Source organism: Panicum hallii, chromosome 5 (assembly GCF_002211085.1).
Source record: "Panicum hallii strain FIL2 chromosome 5, PHallii_v3.1, whole genome shotgun sequence".
Lineage (NCBI taxonomy): Eukaryota > Viridiplantae > Streptophyta > Magnoliopsida > Poales > Poaceae > Panicum > Panicum hallii.
The window spans coordinates 25121491-25138691 of record NC_038046.1 but is presented as its reverse complement, the minus strand read 5'-3'; the positions used below and the strand labels follow the sequence as shown (position 1 = coordinate 25138691).

Genomic DNA, 17201 nt, shown 5'->3' with positions numbered 1-17201 from the left:
GGATAACACTTAAGCACATCTTAGTTAAGACATAGTTGCTTTAGGAAACACCTCTCTGCTGAAGTAATCGATGCTTTCATCGATCAATTAGGAACCAATGCACCTTTCAATCGACTAAACCCCCGTTGTTTCCAGTCGGCTCTGTTGTAACCCTCAACAAGTAGCCGATTCTAATTAGTTGTCCACCTAGAGCTCAATCTAAGTTTAGTTTCAGATCTTTTTGGTTGTGATGTGAATAGTGTGTTATATGAGTGCTGAATTGCAACTGTATTGTGAAGTAAGGTAGTTTTATGTGCACACTTTGAATGAAATGTTGCATGGCATGTAGATACGACTACTTCCGCACACGGTACCTACAAGATCTCCCAGGAGTCTGCAGAGGATGTTCCTGAAGACTAAGTGAATGTCACCAAGGGATTAACTGAAGCCCCGAACCAAAGTTCGGAAGATATTGACATCTCTAACTTCAGCCCCACCAGTAAAGGCAAGCCCCGGACATAACCCACTACTTTATTTACACTGCAATCTATGTCTATCTATCTATACTTATGCATTAAGTCTAGGAGTTGTAATGAAACCCTAGATGCATGGATAGTAGGAATCCAATGTAATGCTCCTGAGTCCTTATCGGATAGATGCTCCGCTAATAAGGCCGGTAGAAGTCGGGTGATTTCCTATCACTCGCGCGATATAAGAGTTGCTTGTTTACAATTCTGCAACCACTATAAGGATGACGGACAGGGTCATGTGTTGTATCATGACCTGGAAGTTTACCCTGTCTGTTTCGTTAAAAGTTGATAAGGTCGATATGTGTGGTAGTGGTGGCTAAGTGTTTGAAAGTACTAGCCACATGCCACGAAATATGGTAAGCGGTAAGCCAGTAACCAATCGGCCCGGCAAGTGGACATACCTCCCACCACTCAAATAATTTGGTTTTTCTCACGCACCGACGTGCGGGAGTACGTTCTGCATGGCAGACACGAATACGAGTTTTGTAGTCGCGCTACAGACGTATGTCCTGCACACATGGGTGTGCGTACGGTCCTACAGTTGCTTGTGGTGGACCTGATCCACGACCCGGAATGAAAGGCAAACGGTTGCTTCGGAACGCCCTGTTGGTATTCCAAGCATGTGTGTTAGGTTTACCTTGCAAGGTTGAATCTCGATTCAGGAATCGGCCGCCTCTCACGATGAATGAGACTGCTTATCCCTTCTGCCACATCGAGTAAAAAAAGTGTAATTATTGATGGAACAATTTTGATGGATGATAATCTCTATCTTGCTTGTTTAGTGTAGGTGCTTACCTAGAATGGCTAAGCAAGCTAGAATCTGAAAGCTAAAACTTGAAAGTAGGTTATATTCTTAGTTGCTTTTCAGCTAAAACTAAACCCAGAACCTTTATAATGCCTTCATGAGTCTAGTTATGGGCTAAAGTATACCCAATCCCGGGTAAGCCTTGCTGAGTATTAGTATACTCAGCCTTGCTAGTTTTATGTTTTTCAGGTAAAGTCTTTGAAGACCCTACTCTTCCCCTGTCTTGGCCCTGTGCTCTTCCAGAAGGTTGGCCCGTGGAGTGGGATCCATCCCCGGCCAACACTGATAATACCGAGTGATGTCATGCCCGGGCTTAGCATGGCATCCGTCTTGACGACGAGTTAGAAATCGCCGCGTATGTTTTCCGCTGCTAAGAACCTTAACTTTAACAGTTTGTAATAATCTCTCTACGTTGAAACTTCGTACTACTTTTGGAAACTCTTGTAATGTAATTTCCTGTGATGTAAAATTTGATGGTGACTGTATCTCTGGACTCACCTTCGTGTGAGGTAACCTTATTTGATCCTGTATTCGGTGGTTTATCGGGACGTTACCCGACAGACCAAGGGATTATACCGTTTGAAGCACGTTGGAGCCCTCAGGAATGGACTCACGTACTTGAGCCGGTATAATTCAGGTTGGTTCTGCCACAATCCTTATCGAGACTCTTATAAAACTTGTGAAGCGCCATATGATTGAGTATCGATACGACCGGGTCAGATTTCACTAAGAGCGAAAATCTAGCCCAAACTACGCCTAAAGATTCCTTCCCATTCTGCTGAAAGAAGGTGATAGAGAATTTCTTTCTGAGGTTGTCCCAGCTGCTTTTCATGACACCTATGGCACACGTGTACCATTGCTTAGCCTTTCCCTTAAGAGAGAAGGGGAAAACTTCCACCTGAGGACATCTTGTGTCATGCTTGCAAATGCAAAGCGTGAACACAGCTGCTCAAACTCACGCAGATGGTGGTCTGGGTTTTTGCCACTTAACCCAGAGAAGGAAAACTTCCGAACCAAAGCGATAAGGTCAGGAATGAGTTCATAGCCAGATGTGGAAGATGATGACGGCTCATAGAACTCGCCCCTTGGGTTAGAAAGGCTGTGAAAGAATGGATTTTCCATGGGTAGAGGGGGTAACAGTAGAAGGAAAGAAAAACAAAAGATACGAGGGCGACTAGGTACGAAGAAAGATACAACAACAGTTCCACGGCAACGGTGCCAGAAAGCTTGTTGGGTATCTTAGCGATAGCGAATAAATCCGCAAGCACATGGATGCCTTGTAGCTTTCACCTTAGAGTATTCCAAGGGTTATCGAATCCAAGGGAACGTGTGTGCACTAACTTCTATTCTAGTCGGTCCAAGGACACACCAAGATAGGTGGTGAGGGTAGAGAGGATTCCTAAGGTAGCACTATAGGTGAGTTAAAGGTCGATCTCTCGGGCAAAATACTCGCTTCGGGCACCGGCTTACACCTAGTCTTCCAGGCGACTCCGGCCAAGAGCTTAGAATTATATCCGAACGTGAAGGATTACAAAGGACCAATAGGGCTATCGCCACCTACGACCTACCTTTAGCTATCCGTGGGATATAAGGCAAACCAAGGATAACCCCTAGCCTAGACACCATGTCTACACTATTGATTACTACTACAGTCTAACATATGACGTACCGTAGCAAACTACAGCACTCTATATAAATACAGAGCGACGAACCCACAAGTTGGAGAAGAGCACCGACAGGCCCGGTGCCCTGCAAACTACCCCCTCACTCTCTCTCTACTCTAAACACAAGCTAGGCAAGGCTTTCCCTATGGAATGAGGCTCAAGGCTCTCTTGGATGGTGTGTCCTCCTTCTTACCCCCTCCTCTAATATTTATAGGTGTGGACAAGGGGGTTTCGACCGAAGAAATAGGTGAAGTCACCTGGAACCGACATGGGAGGAGTTGTGGAGGTGCCACGTTGAAGGGGAAGGTCGGTGGAGCTCAGCTTGGTTCGGCCGAACCAGTGGTTTCGACTGGCGAAATAGGTGAAGTCACCTGGAATCGACATGGGAGGAGTTGTGGAGGTGCCATGTTGAAGGGGAAGGTCGGTGGAGCTCAGCTTGGTTTGGCCGAACCAGTGGTTCGGCCGAACTGGTCTTGGCTCCCACCGCCTTATCCTTTGGCAGGGTGGCTGCCCAGTGGGCCCTTACATCGGTTCTCAGTGCTACGAGCCAAGTTGAGTCAGTTTACCCCCTCTGGTGGGCCAATGGATCCTTGTGCTTGTGCCTGATTGGCTGGAAGTGTGTTCCCTTGGATTGAGAGGTGTGTTTCCTTGCTCTTGATGTGTGTTTTCTCCTCTAATTGACCTGCGTACAAATATTCACCAACACTTGTGGAATTTGTTAGTAATAACCCCTACAACTAATGTTGAAGCTTGTCTTGTCGGTGTTTATGCAGGAATTGACGGCTTAAATGTGGTACTTAAGCGCCGTCAACAGGGATTCAGTTGAACCCACATGCTTCGGCCGAACAAGAGGTAGCCATCTCCATGTCAGCTTCACCAACATGCAAAGAAGCACACTCAGGACTAATCCCGAGAGTTGATTCTAAGGTGGTTCAATCAGAGGGATCTCTAGAATCAACCATAGATATATGAGCCCACAAGGAAGGAAGAAACATCGATGTACCGATCTACCCACCTAAGGAAATAGACCTGGCCATCCACATATCAAAGGAGGTGCATTAGAAACCTGATACACTTTCTATAGGACCGCCAAACCTTGAGTTCGGCCAAACCCGAAGTTATCCATCTGGATGTGGAACCACCTTGGGCCAGCAGTTACCGACGCCCAAATCAGAGCCATCAAATACCTGAGGCGGTGCATTGGAGGTTCGGCCTAACCCCTATGGTTCTGTCCAACCAGGGCCCGCTGTAGCTGATGTCCCCTCACTCCTACAAGTACTTCTAAGTTTCTTAAGCACTATAAGTAGGGTCATTTGCACTAGAGCTGAATACACACCAAGGAGAGCTCTCCATTTCACCTTTTTTTCTTAGTTGAGTCAGGCAAGTAGTAGTTGGTAGTTAGAGTCAAGTTGAGCTCAGTCTTAGGGTTCCGGAGTCATCTTTAGGAGTTCTGGTATAAGCTCTTGTATCTTTCTGTTTACTTCTTGTAAGTCTTTTTAGTAATCAATAAAAATTATCTTCCATTTATCTTAAGTTAATTAATTACTACACTTACCTTACTCGAATTTTTGTACTTCTAGTTTAGATTAAAGTTGTTATAGCTACACTAGAACTAGTGTTGTAGTTCCTTTGAATGTGGGTTTCTTGTTTTATCTCTTACACTCTAGTCCTTAGTGTTTGCTAGATAAGGTGCTCTCTTGTTTGGATCCAAAGAGAGTACTAGGTTACACCTCTAAGCGTGGTGCCTAGAATTATCGATTAGTTTGATTTGCACCCATCCCCACGGAGAGTAGTCGTAGCTACTAGAAGGTGACAGAGAAGGTGACCTCCTCCCTGTTTAGCCTACATATTCCACCATATGAGAGTGGTTGGTGCTGTTGGGTGGTGGGGTGGATCCCCTTCTCATCCCTATCTGAAGTTTGTTTAGTCTAGGTGCCTGAAGTATATAGAGTTAGCTGCAATATGACTTCTCTTTATCTCTGCTATGTGAGTTGGCTCAAGTACCTAGAAAGTATTAAGGAATCTACCTCACCTTGTTGTTCTCCCACTTCCTAGACTGCTCCTTGATTTATTTATCCTTGATCTCCTTATGTGTCAATTCTATCACACTTATCTTATCCTTACCCATGCTACGTTGTTGTTCAGTAAGTCTTGATATATTCTTAGGATTTATTTACCAGTTGACATAGCCACTAGTGTTTTCCTATGGAAATATAAATATGATACTCTAACATACTCTCAGGAGAAATGCTACAGTTGATATTCAGTGTGCTTGCAGAATTATTCTTGTATTACATTTGTTACCATAAGCAATACCAACAGACGTAGGGTATTATACCATTGGTGGGCGATCCTATCTAAAAGACTTGCGTCCGTGTGTTTACGTCTAGCTCTAGGATCAATGAATCTCCTCTATGCAATCTATAACCTCGGGTACCCTCTTTGTGGATTACCGGTCTCAAACATTAACACTGCTGCATATTCCTTAGCTACATGATCTTTCCCAACGTAAACTTTAGATCTACTATGTTAACACCATGAACAGAAGTATGGGACCATTCTCCATCAAAATGGAAGAACCCCGGACGACCTGGTAAGTAGAAAACATAGATATATGAGCACACACGTGAACATTTATTACCCATATCAAGCCACCAGCTAGTAGATTGAATAACGGAAACAACGGTAGATAAATTACCATATCCATCTTCAGTGTTGCCCATGGTCACCATGTTGACATTCTTGGACTTAACCTTCTTCCCTTTGCGACCAACATATTCTAGACAATCCTTGGAGAAGTGTCTCGGATCTTCGCATGTGTAGCATTTCAAATGAGATTTGTTGTTATTATTCTTATTGAACGTAGGTGTCTTGATGACCTTACTTTTCCCTTTGTTCTTGCCATGTGGGAACTTCTGCATCATGTTGATGTTAGACCAGCCCTCACCTCCTTTGTCGGTAGTATCCTTAGCCGAGCATTCTCTTCAACATGAAGATATGCTATCAAGCTTTCAACTGATATCTCCTGTCTCTTATATGCTTTAGATCAGTGGTGAAATTTCTCCACAAGGAAGGTAATTTTGCAATTATGCATCTATCCACGAACTTGTCAGGTAAAGGACACTTATTAAGCCTTGCTTCCCAAACATTTATAGCAGTAAGCTAGAGATGGATCTTTGCTTGCCATCTTTTGTAGCCTTAGTGCATCAGTAAATTCGGCAGAAAGCTTAAGACAAGGTTTTTGGATTGTTGAATTAAATTCCAAATATAAATCATAAACAAAACAAACCCTAGCATGCAATTCTCTAACATACTAGATGGTAAAAACAACTTAACTATGATCTTAGAAAATATGATTAAATATTGCATTTGGACATGACACACATACTAAGAGTTTGTAGATGGAGGCGCCATGGCTGTTGCAGTTTCGATGAATGGGTTGATGATGACATAGGAGCCAGCGGAGCTCTTCCTAAAAACTTTATTCATGCTGGTGCAGGGCGCCCGAGTCTATCGAGGCAAGCAAACGTTAGTGGTGTTCCCTTCTTTCCCCACACACCAAGCTTTGGTTGAGTGGAGACAACTTCCATATTTATGTTGCTTATCCTCCACCAGCACTAACAAGGTGGGACTAAAGGTTCCACCAATCTCACCATCCTCTTTACCATACATGGACCTTTGAGATTTATTTGGCATTTTTGGATTTATTAAATGGACTAGACCCAATATTCCAACACATTTCTTGCAGCTTTCTGTTGAACATATTACAAATGGTGATAACTTTAGTTGATCAAACAGAGTGAAAACCAGTCCATGCTAAGTTGATCTACATTACGGTGAAACCTCTTAAATGTTTCACAATGCTATTTTTTTGGTTCGGAACATGGAAATACCTTGGACACAAGCAAAAAAATGAAGAATTATCAAATGGATCCCAAAAAGAATTCCTTGGCAATTAAGAAAAGTCTTTAAACTTTTAAAAAGTCCTATAACAAGGCTTGTACCTTGGGAATCTTAACCACATCGGAGAGAGTTTTATCGAATTCTTTATCTACAGCCAGTGGCGGAGCTAGGAAATAAAAATAGGGAGGGGGGGGGGGGGGGCTGAAGCTTTAAAGTACATTTTTTTTCCTACAAACCTTAACATACCAGATCAACATATACTGGTCTAAAATAGTTTCATGGAAACATAAAGAAGTAAATCACGAGAAGAAACAATTAACAAAAAGATAAATTTGGTTTTTTTGTCCATACCAAACTATGAACCCAAAAGATAATGCCATGTCCATTATTCTTCTTCTTCACTAGGAGCAACCTACAGAAGGCAAAATAAATTAGTGACAAGCTAAATAATATCTTCACAAAACTATGAAATTAGAAGAGATTTAAGCATACCACTACATTCTTTTGAGGCACTAGCATATGACGTTTTTTCATGGCTTCAAACCATTCTATGATTTTTTCATTACTAATGCTTCTAAATATCTCCTTCTCGACATAGCATATCATCAAATCATTGAGCCATTCATCCCCCATTTTGCTGCGCAAATCTGTCTTTATAAGAGACATAGCTGAAATGACCCTCTCAACTGAAGCAGTTGCCGCCGGAAGTATCAATGTTAGTTCAATGAGCCGATAAACCAATGGGTAAGATGTATTCATTTTGGTCTTGACCATAATTTCAGCAACCTTTGAAAGTTCTGTGCATCCAAGAAATTCTTTGTTGTTTCAAACACGGAAGTGGAATTCTCTAAGTTCACTTGGTAACACCAAAATATGGCCGACATCAAAATCTTCAGCATATATTTCAGCTAGTCTCACAAGTTTATCCACAAGAAAGCTAGAGAAGGAGTTCCTTGGATTAAGTGCAGCCATGCACACTAACAACTCTGAACTAACCTCACTAAATCGATGATTCATCTCTGTCAGAATGGCATCAATGGCAGCAAGAAAAATCTCAACATTGTAGAAATGCATATTTGTTACCTTTTGCCTTCGACGTGCATATGTCCCTCTAGCATTCACTTCCTCATCCATATTTGGCACTTTAATCTCATTTTTATCACAGAATGACTTCACTCTTTTGAATAATGGCTCCCATCCATTGTCTCTTGTATCCTGCAAGCGTTCTTTCACACCATTGATCAAATGCATTGCTTCAACCTTATCTTGATCCTTTCTTTGCAAAGCACGTGACAAATTATCTGTAATGCCCAATAGCTCTATCATTAAATGCAGGATGAACACAAAATCAAAGCTTTCCATTTTACCAATTAAACCAAAAGCACCACCATTACATGTTGGTTTAATGGAATCTTTCTTTACAATCTCAAGCACCTTCAAGATAGCCTCCCACATTACCAAAATACAAAGCAATGTTTTAAGATGTGAGCCCCATCTAGTATCTCCAGGCCTAGCAAGATTACTTTCTTAGTTCAAACCTCTTCCGGTGGCAATCTCACAATTCTCTACCTTTTCTAACAACTTAATTGTTGACAATTCAACACATGTAAGCTCATGTTCCTTAGCAGCCAAGTTTGCTACTTTAGGTAGTCAAATTGGCTTTCTCTTTGTAATTAAGCTAGCCTCTTTAGGTAGTCAATTTGGTTTTCTCTTTGTAGAATATCTAGCCTTTCTTGGTAGTCAAGTTTGCTTTTGTAAAACTCTATAAATAGAAGGGAACACTGGGGGTGCTACTACTGCACTTTTACTTCACCCATTTCCAGCTTTCTCTGCTCGCTGTGTTCAGTGTGCTCTCTGGTCGGTTGTGTTTGTGTGTGTGAGTTCTAACATTTGGTATCCAGAGCCTGAGTTCGTATCGGGATCATGTCCACCTCTTCTTCTCGCCGGAGGGCTGCCGCAACAGCAGCCGAGGCCGCGGAGCGCGAGGCACGTGAGGCTACAAAGCGCGCGCACGGGGCGCGCGACGCTCGCATCGCCGCGGCCAAGGCGGCAGTGGAGGAGGCGGCCGAGACGGCCAGAGCGGCAGCTGCCGTGGCTGAGGCTGCAGCGGCCGCTGCCGCCGCTCTGCGCGCTGAGGAGAATGACGACGAAGATGGCCACAACGACCGGCGGATCCTGCATCACCGGCGTCGTCCTTCTCCGTCGCCTGCACCACGCAACAGGTGTCACCACCGCCGCGACTCGCCGATCGTCCAGCGCGTCATCAAGGAGTCCGGTGGGAGCACGCCATGGCCGATGCTCACCAAGACGAACTACAACGACTGGTACCTACTGATGAGGGTGAAGCTGCAGGCGCGGCAGCTCTGGGACGCTGTCGCGTACGAGGACGCCGAGTACCATGAGGACCGGCTGGCGTTGGACACCATCCTCGCTTCTGTCCCGCCGGAGATGATCTCCACCCTGGCGGACAAGCCAAGCGCCAAGCACGCTTGGGACTCCCTCGCGCGTCGCGTGTCGTCATCGATCGCGCTCGCAGGCCACCGTGCAGAAGCTGCGGAGGGAGTGGGATCACCTGTCGTTCCGTCCCAGCGAGGACGTCGACGACTTCGCCCTGCGCCTGTCCAGTCTGATGCAGCAGCTGGCACGGCATGGCGACACCGACATCGACAAACTCAAGGCGGTGGAGAAGTACCTCCGTGTCGTCCCCAGCAAGTACGCCCAGCTCGCCCTGTCCATCGAGACGCTTCTGGACCTCTCGACCTTGTCCATCGAGGAGGTGACTGGGAGGCTCAAGGCAGTGGACGACCGCGACGAAGGGGTGGCCGGAGACCCTATTTCCATCGGCGGCAAGCTGCTGTTCACGGAGGAGCAGTGGCTAGCGCGCCAGAAGGAGAGGAAGAAGAAGCAGGACGGGTCCTCCTCATCCAAGGACGCTCGCTAGCAACCGCGCAAGAAAAGCGGGAGCGGAGACAAGCCCAGCGGCGACAAGCCTGCCGGCGGCACGGGAGGAAAGGAGGGTGCTTGCGGTGAGCGTAAGGCTGCACGCAGCGACACCTGCCTCAACTGCGGCCGCCGCGGCCATTGGGCCCGGGACTGCAGGCAGCCCAAGAAGGGTGCTACGGCCAACATGGCCCAAGCCGACGAGGACGACGAACCCGCCCTGTGGATGGCCCAAGCCAGCCCAATCCTGCAGCCCGTGGTGGGAGAAAGGGGGGAGCTTTTGGCTCCACCAAGTCCACCGCTGCTCCACCTCGACGAGCTGCGAGCGCACGCCTTCCTCGGCGATGGCTCCGGCGACGACAAGCTCGAAGGGTGGTACCTGGACAGCGGTGCCACACACCACATGACCGGGTGCGCCAGCCACTTCGCCGACCTCGACCATGGAGTCTAGGGGTCCGTCAAGTTTGGGGATGCCTCGGCCGTGGAGATCCGCGGATCGGCTCCATCGTTTTCACCACTAAGAGCGGGGAGCACAAGCTGCTCCACGGTATCTACTACATCCCGGCGCTGCGCAACTCCATCGTGAGTCTCGGTCAGCTCGACGAGCATGGCGCAAAGGTCCAGATCGCCCAGGGGGTGCTCTAAATCTGGGACCGTGGAGGTCGTCTTCTCGCCAAGGTCAAGCGGGGGTACAACCACCTCTACATCCTCCACCTGCAGGTGGTCCGGCCAGTCTGCCTTGCCGCTTGTCGTGATGATGAGGCCTGGTTATGGCACGAGCGGTTCAGGCACCTGCACTTCGACGCGCTGCGGAAGCTCGGGTGTGAGGGGATGGCGCGTGGGATGCCCCGGATCGACCATGTCGAGCAGTTGTGCGACACCTGCGTCGTGACAAAGCTCAAGCGGCAGCCTTTCCCACAGCAGGCAGCGTACCGCGCGCGGGAGCAGCTGGAGCTCGTCCACGGTGACCTCTGTGGTCCCGTCACGCCGGCGACACCCGGAGGGTGACGCTTCTTTCTGCTGCTCATCGACGACGCATCCCGCTTCATGTGGGCTATGCTGCTTCCAACGAAGGCAGCCGCAGCGGATGCCATCAAGCACATCCAAGCTGCATCTGAGATGGATTCTGGCCACAAGCTGCGGGTGTTGCGCACCGACAATGGTGGAGAATTCACATCGGCTGAGTTTGCCGCCTACTGTGCCGATGAGGGCATCAAGCAGCATTTCTCCGCGCCGTACACGCCACAGCAGAACGGCGTGGTCGAACGCCGAAACCAGACGGTGGTGGCCACCACCCGGGCCTTGCTCAAAAAGCAGCGGGGCATGCCTGCGGATTTTTGGGGTGAGGCGGTGATGACGGCGGTGTTCCTGCTCAACCGGTCGCCGACCAAGAGCCTCGAAGGGAAGACGCCGTATGAGGCATGGCATGGCCGCACGCTGGTGGTTGCCCACCTCCGCACCTTCGGCTGCCTGGCTTATGTCAAGGAGCTGAGCCACGTCGGCAAGCTCGACGATCGAAGCACTCCGGGAGTCTTTATCGGCTACGCGGACGGTGTGAAGGGGTACCGCATCCTCGACCCAGCGACTCGGCGCGTGCGCACGGCACGGGACGTCGTGTTCGACAAAGGGCACGGCTGGGACTGGTCCAAGGAGGCCACTGGTGGCAAGGGTGGGTCGCAGGGCGACTTCACAGTCGAGTTTGTGCAGCTCGGAGGAGCCGGGGGAGCAGCGGGCAGCTCAGCATCAGGCACGCCTGCTCCTGCACCATCACCAAGCCTGCCGCTGGCAGGTGGGTTTGGCAGTCTGGCACCAGCCACGCCAGTAGCATCACCGGCTCCCGGCGGCCAGAGCACACCGGCGTTTGTCACTCCGCTGGCAGAGGACGCTGATCGTGTTGATGCAGCGCACGACGACACCCCGCTCCGCTACCGCACCGTCGACAACATCCTTGGTGATCAAGCGGTGCAAGGGTATGTCCAGCGGAACATGGACGCTGAGCTCCACCTCACGCACATGGGGGAGCCGTGCTCTTTCGCTGAAGCGGAAGGAGACGCAGCATGGCGTGCTGCGATGCAGCAGGAGATGGACTCCATCGAGCACAATAGTACGTGGGAGCTCGTGGACCTGCCAGCCGGACATCGTCCGATCACCCTGAAGTGGATCTTCAAGCTGAAGAAGAACGAGGCGAGGGAGGTGGTCAAGTACAAGGCCAGGCTCGTTGCTCGTGGCTTCGTCCAGCAGGAGGGGATCGACTACGACGACGCCTTCGCGCCGGTGGCACGCATTGAGTCCATCCGCATGCTCCTCGCGCTCGCTGCACAGAAGGGGTGGCGCGTCCACCACATGGACGTCAAGTCGGCATTCCTCAATGGCGACTTGAAGGAGGAGGTGTACGTGCAGCAACCTCCCGGTTTCATCATTGCCGGCAAGGAGGGCAAGGTGCTGCGCCTTCGGAAGGCGTTGTACGGCCTCCGGCAAGCACCGCGCGCCTGGAACATCAAGCTGGACGCCACGCTCAAGGAGATGGGTTTTCAGCAGAGTGTACACGAGGCGGCGGTGTACCGGCGTGGCATGGGGCGTTCTGTCCTGTTGATCGGCGTCTACGTGGACGACCTGGTCATCACCGGCACCGACGAGGAAAAGGTGAGAGCCTTCAAGATGCAGATGATGGACAAGTTCCAAATGAGCGACCTTGGGCTCCTCTGTTTCTACCTCGGCATCGAGGTCCGGCAGGACAACACCGGCATCACGCTCCGTCAAGCACACTACGCCAAGCGCATCGTCGAGTTGGGTGGCATGGAGGGCTGCAACCCCGCCCACACTCCGATGGAGGAGCGGCTCCAGCTGAGCCGCTACAGCGAGGCAGAGGAGGTCGACGCGACTCAGTACCGCCGCATCGTCGACAGCTTGCGCTACCTGGTGCACACCCAGCCGGATGTGGCGTTCGCCGTCGGGTACATGAGCCGGTTCATGGAACGGCCCACAGCAGAGCACCAGTCGGCCATCAAGAAGATTCTTCGCTACATCGCGGGCACGATCGACTACGGCCTGCACTTCGGGAGGCATTCCGGAGCAGCGCACTTCGTCGGCTACTGCGACAGCGACCTCGCCGGCGACATCGACGCCAGCAAGAGCACGAGTGGCATGTTGTTCTTCCTCGGCAGCAGCCTCGTGAGCTGGCAATCATTCAAGCAACAGGTGGTGGCACTCTCTAGCTGCGAAGCAGAGTGCATCGCTGCCACCTCCGCCGCAACTCAGGCGCTGTGGCTGGCTCGTCTAATGGGCGAGCTTCTCGGCAAGAAGGCTGAGGCGGTCGAGCTGCGGCTAGATAGCAAGTCTGCCCTGGCATTGGCCAAGAACCCCGTATTCCATGGAAGAAGCAAGCACATCCGGATTAAGTTCCACTTCATCAGAAGCTGCTTGGAAGAGGGGAGTGTGAAGGCCAACTACATCAACACCGTGGATCAGCTCGCCGACATTCTCACCAAACCACTTGGGCGAGTCAAGTTTCAAGATATGTGCTCCCGCATTGGTTTGATCCACATCAAGTCGGAGAAGGGTACATGAGGCTTAGGGGGAGAATTATTGACAATTCAACACATGTAAGCTCATGTTCCTTAGCAGCCAAGTTTGCTACTTTAGGTAGTCAAATTGGCTTTCTCTTTGTAATTAAGCTAGCCTCTTTAGGTAGTCAATTTGGTTTTCTCTTTGTAGAATATCTAGCCTTTCTTGGTAGTCAAGTTTGCTTTTGTAAAACTCTATAAATAGAAGGGAACACTGGGGGTGCTACTACTGCACTTTTACTTCACCCATTTCCAGCTTTCTTTGCTCGCTGTGTTCAGTGTGCTCTCTGGTCGATTGTGTTTGTGTGTGTGAGTTCTAACACTTATCATGATGCTTTGCAAGCAATACGTCCTTTCTCATACATGATGCCCCCACCGTATTGACTATCAAAGGAACATAGTTAAAAAAATCTGCAATAGCTGGAGTAGAAGTTGAAACAGCGACAACCACTAATTGCAATTGATGGGCAAAAATAGTGCACATAGAAGGCATAGGGATTTTCATCACGAATCAATTTCTGCACACCTTTAAATTCCCTTCTCATATTGGAAGCACCATCATAACTCTGCCCACGAAGCTTAGAGATGCTTAATTTGTGGCTAGAAATCATGCAGACCAAAGCTTCTTTCAAAGCAACTGATGTACATTTCTCAATGTGGTTAAGTCCAAGAAACCTTTCCATCACCTTTCCTTCATCATTCACAAACCTGCACATCAAAGTTCATTTTATGTTAGCCACTTAGTAGATTATAGAAGAGTACAAAATCTCTACTACTAACCTTAGAATCATAGCCATTTGCTTCTTTATAGATATATCTCGAGACTCATCAATAAGCACTGAGAATTTCCTACACGAATCTCATCCAGAATCACAGCCGTGACTTGCTCTGCACAAGCTTTTGTAATATCCTTCTGTATATCTGGCAATAACATTTGACAATTTTTAGATCCATTATCATATGCATCCTTCACAGTTTCAACCTTGCCTTTGTATCAATCAAGCATCACCTTGCATTATGAGAAATCTTGCAACATCCATAGAAGATGTTAAGCGAATCTTATATCACCTTTCTTCCTCCTTAGTGTACTTTTCAATTTTTCGAGCCACACTTGTCCTTTGATTCATAAAGTCATCACATTTCAGCCTTGAATTGCAATGAGATTGAGAAGCAGCATGTTTATCAAATTTTTCCAAAGCCTTTTTATATTGCTCGTAACCAACCTTTGCAAAAAGACATTACTCCCAAATTTTTCAGGCTTTCCCAGCTCAAAGAAGAGATAAAAATAAAAGCAAAATGCTGCATCCTTTGATTCACTATACTCCAACCAATCATATTTCCCAAACCAATGCTGCTGAAAAGATCTCCATTCACCACTTTGCCATTTACGAGGATATGTAAAACCAAGAGCTTGTTGAGTTGGACCACTCAAAATATATGCCCTCTTTACTTGATCTCTAATCTTAGATGGGTACTCATCAATTGGTTTGCGCATTCCAGGATCACTAATGATATCGGAGCAACGAAACTCTACTCTGGGTATTTTTGGTGTGTTATCATTAGTCTCTAGAGGAGTACTACTGCTACTGCTTGAAAAATAGGTGAGCAGTGTTCTCTTCGACATCTTGCAATTCTAGGCATTATTGATAAAGAATGGATTAATAATTGAAGGATTGAATAAGTGCTGAAATATCAAGCTTTATTTACCTTTTCTGAATTTCTTCAAAGGGATCCCGGCCGCTTTTCTGTGCAACCTGCAGCCTCGCCCATCGTCACCATGCTGGACCTGCCTGCTGCCTGGCTGCCTGCACAGGCTGCACGCAGCACGCCTGCCTGCACGCGGCACCGGCACGCACGCGCCGCTGGCCGCTGCAGCCTGCCGCCCTGCAGCTGCAGGGCGCCGCCGGCCAGCCGATCAGGTCAGCCCCTTGGCCGCACGGCCATGCGCCCGCGCCGCTGCGCGCTTGCACCCAGGCCCCGCGCGCCGGTCGCCACCGGCTCGACCGGACTCCGGAGAGCACGTGCGGACGTGCCGCGCCGCAGTCTCGTTCCTCCGCAGCTTCGCGCCCGTGACTCCATGAGCTCGTGACGACGCAAGGGATTTGGCTGGCCAATTGGGGAACGCTTGCACCCTACTGTGAATGGAGGGGGAATGGGGGATACAGGCGGGCCGTGGGCCATCAGTCTCGGACTATTGGGCTTCAACAACTTGGGCCAAAACTCAAAATTTGTAAGCTCGCTGCTTTGGTTGGCCCAACAGATGGAGATTGAGAGTCGTCTTCAACCTTGAGCCCCCCATTCTTCAACCATGGTGCCTAAAATTTGGAGGGGGGGCTGAAGGGGGGATCCATGGATCTGACGGCACTAGGGGGCGGCTCGAGCCCCCCACAGCACCCCCCTAAATCCGCTACTGTCTACAACTTCATCTGTTTCCTTGCACAGTTCAAATGCTATTTTTTTTACACGTCCATTTGCATTCCTTTACTTTTTTTTGCGAACTTTTGTTCCTTTACTTGAGCAAAAAATCAAAAAATCCTTCCTTACCTGCTGTACAATAGTATTAATATTTTATTACCTATATGAGATTTTGGTTCACAATACTCAGTTCAATTTTACAGGAACAGCAAATTGTCTGTGCTACAATTTGGTGGCAGCAGGCTGACAACTCAACTATAATAGTACGCAGCTAAGGTCAAACTGCTGGATCACGGCCACCCATAAAAACTAAAAAACTAAAAAGGATAACTGATTCCTCCAAACCATTCAGCCGTGCATCACTTGTTGCCACGTCCATTCTCATAAGCCTTATACTGCCTCCGTTTTAAATTGTAGGTCGTTTTGGCAAATTAAGATACATAAATTTTATAATATATGTAGACACAATGTATATCTAGATACATAACAAAATCTATAAATCTAGATTTGTCAAAATAATCTGCAAATTGGAACAGAGGAAGTACATCAATTGAGATGCATCGGACTATTTTTCAGGTTGATGGGAGGACGGAGGCGCCCCTCTGCTGTGAGCCGCGTGACTTGGGGCAGTTCGCCCAACAATCTTCGGATGACTTGAAGCATCTATTGTTCGTGGTAGGGCAGCAGTAGCACCATGCGGATTGCAGTACCGATGGTGCAGTGACCACTCACACGGGTATGCCAAACTTGCTTGACCTGCAAATTGCATTGCGTGTAAAAAAAAGTTGAAATCTTCGTTGTATGGTAGTACATATCAGGCAATGAATTTGTTTTCACATTTAGTCACCAATAGATCATATGCAGAAGATTATTAGGCAACCAGAGTTAACGACTTACCTTGCCCTTGTGTGGCTATACATCCGAGAAAAACCAAGAAAAGCGCAAGGGCTTGGATGGCGAGCTTGTTGTGGATCACCATGTCCACTGATACAGTTCGTGATCTTCAGATAATAGTGACCAAAGGTTTTTTGTGAGCAGTAATTGAAACGCGAACATGTATATATATACAAGCATGTATTGTTTGAAAGGAAATGAATTATGTGGTTTCGGTGTGAAGAATATATTCTCTGTTTGAAGTATAAATTGGTTACATTGAGGCCTGCCAACATATTTGGCTTCAATAAGTGCTTGTTAATTTGGATCCTATTTGTCATGGATTCAATTTCCTTCTATTTTTGTATCAAGCATGAAATGCTTGACATTATTAATAAGAAAAAGTTCTTGATCGAGGAATCTGGTCTTACTAGCTAGGACAGGTAGACACTGCAGGGACTGTTCATATATGTTACCGACAGTTTTCATTTTTCATATATGTTCATGATATACAACAAACCATCACAAA

At 48.0% G+C, this 17201-nt stretch overlaps 1 protein-coding gene and 1 long non-coding RNA gene across 3 annotated transcripts; both read right to left on the bottom strand.

Annotated features, from left to right (window-relative positions):
• Positions 1-5254: 5254 nt before the first annotated feature.
• On the bottom strand, positions 5255-7033 carry LOC112891645. 2 transcript variants are annotated; one of them, XR_003228589.1, is made up of 4 exons: positions 6367-7033; positions 5863-6003; positions 5677-5787; positions 5255-5568 (listed from the first exon to the last, which is right to left on the bottom strand). It is a non-coding gene; the product is annotated as an uncharacterized LOC112891645 (long non-coding RNA). The 2 variants fall into 2 exon arrangements; XR_003228588.1 differs by lacking the exon at positions 6367-7033 and having other exon boundaries at positions 5863-6359.
• Positions 7034-7082: 49 nt separating this feature from the next.
• LOC112891644 lies at positions 7083-15485 on the bottom strand. The gene is made up of 5 exons (XM_025958549.1): positions 15092-15485; positions 14165-15017; positions 13911-14092; positions 7965-8182; positions 7083-7293 (listed from the first exon to the last, which is right to left on the bottom strand). The coding sequence occupies exons 2-5, from the start codon at positions 14179-14181 to the stop codon at positions 7267-7269; spliced, it is 444 nt and encodes a 147-aa protein (XP_025814334.1). The 5' UTR covers positions 14182-15017; positions 15092-15485; the 3' UTR covers positions 7083-7266.
• Between the last annotated feature and the right edge of the window lie 1716 nt (positions 15486-17201).

Bases quoted from the DNA above. Each gene is read 5' to 3' on its own strand.
- LOC112891644 (XM_025958549.1), bottom strand. The intron at 8,183-13,910 runs GTGTGCAGAAAT...TGGGCATTACAG, and splicing joins TATGAGAAGGGAATTTAAAG to ATAATTTGTCACGTGCTTTG. The intron at 7,294-7,964 runs GTAACAAATATG...TGCCTTCTGTAG, and splicing joins ATGCACGTCGAAGGCAAAAG to GTTGCTCCTAGTGAAGAAGA.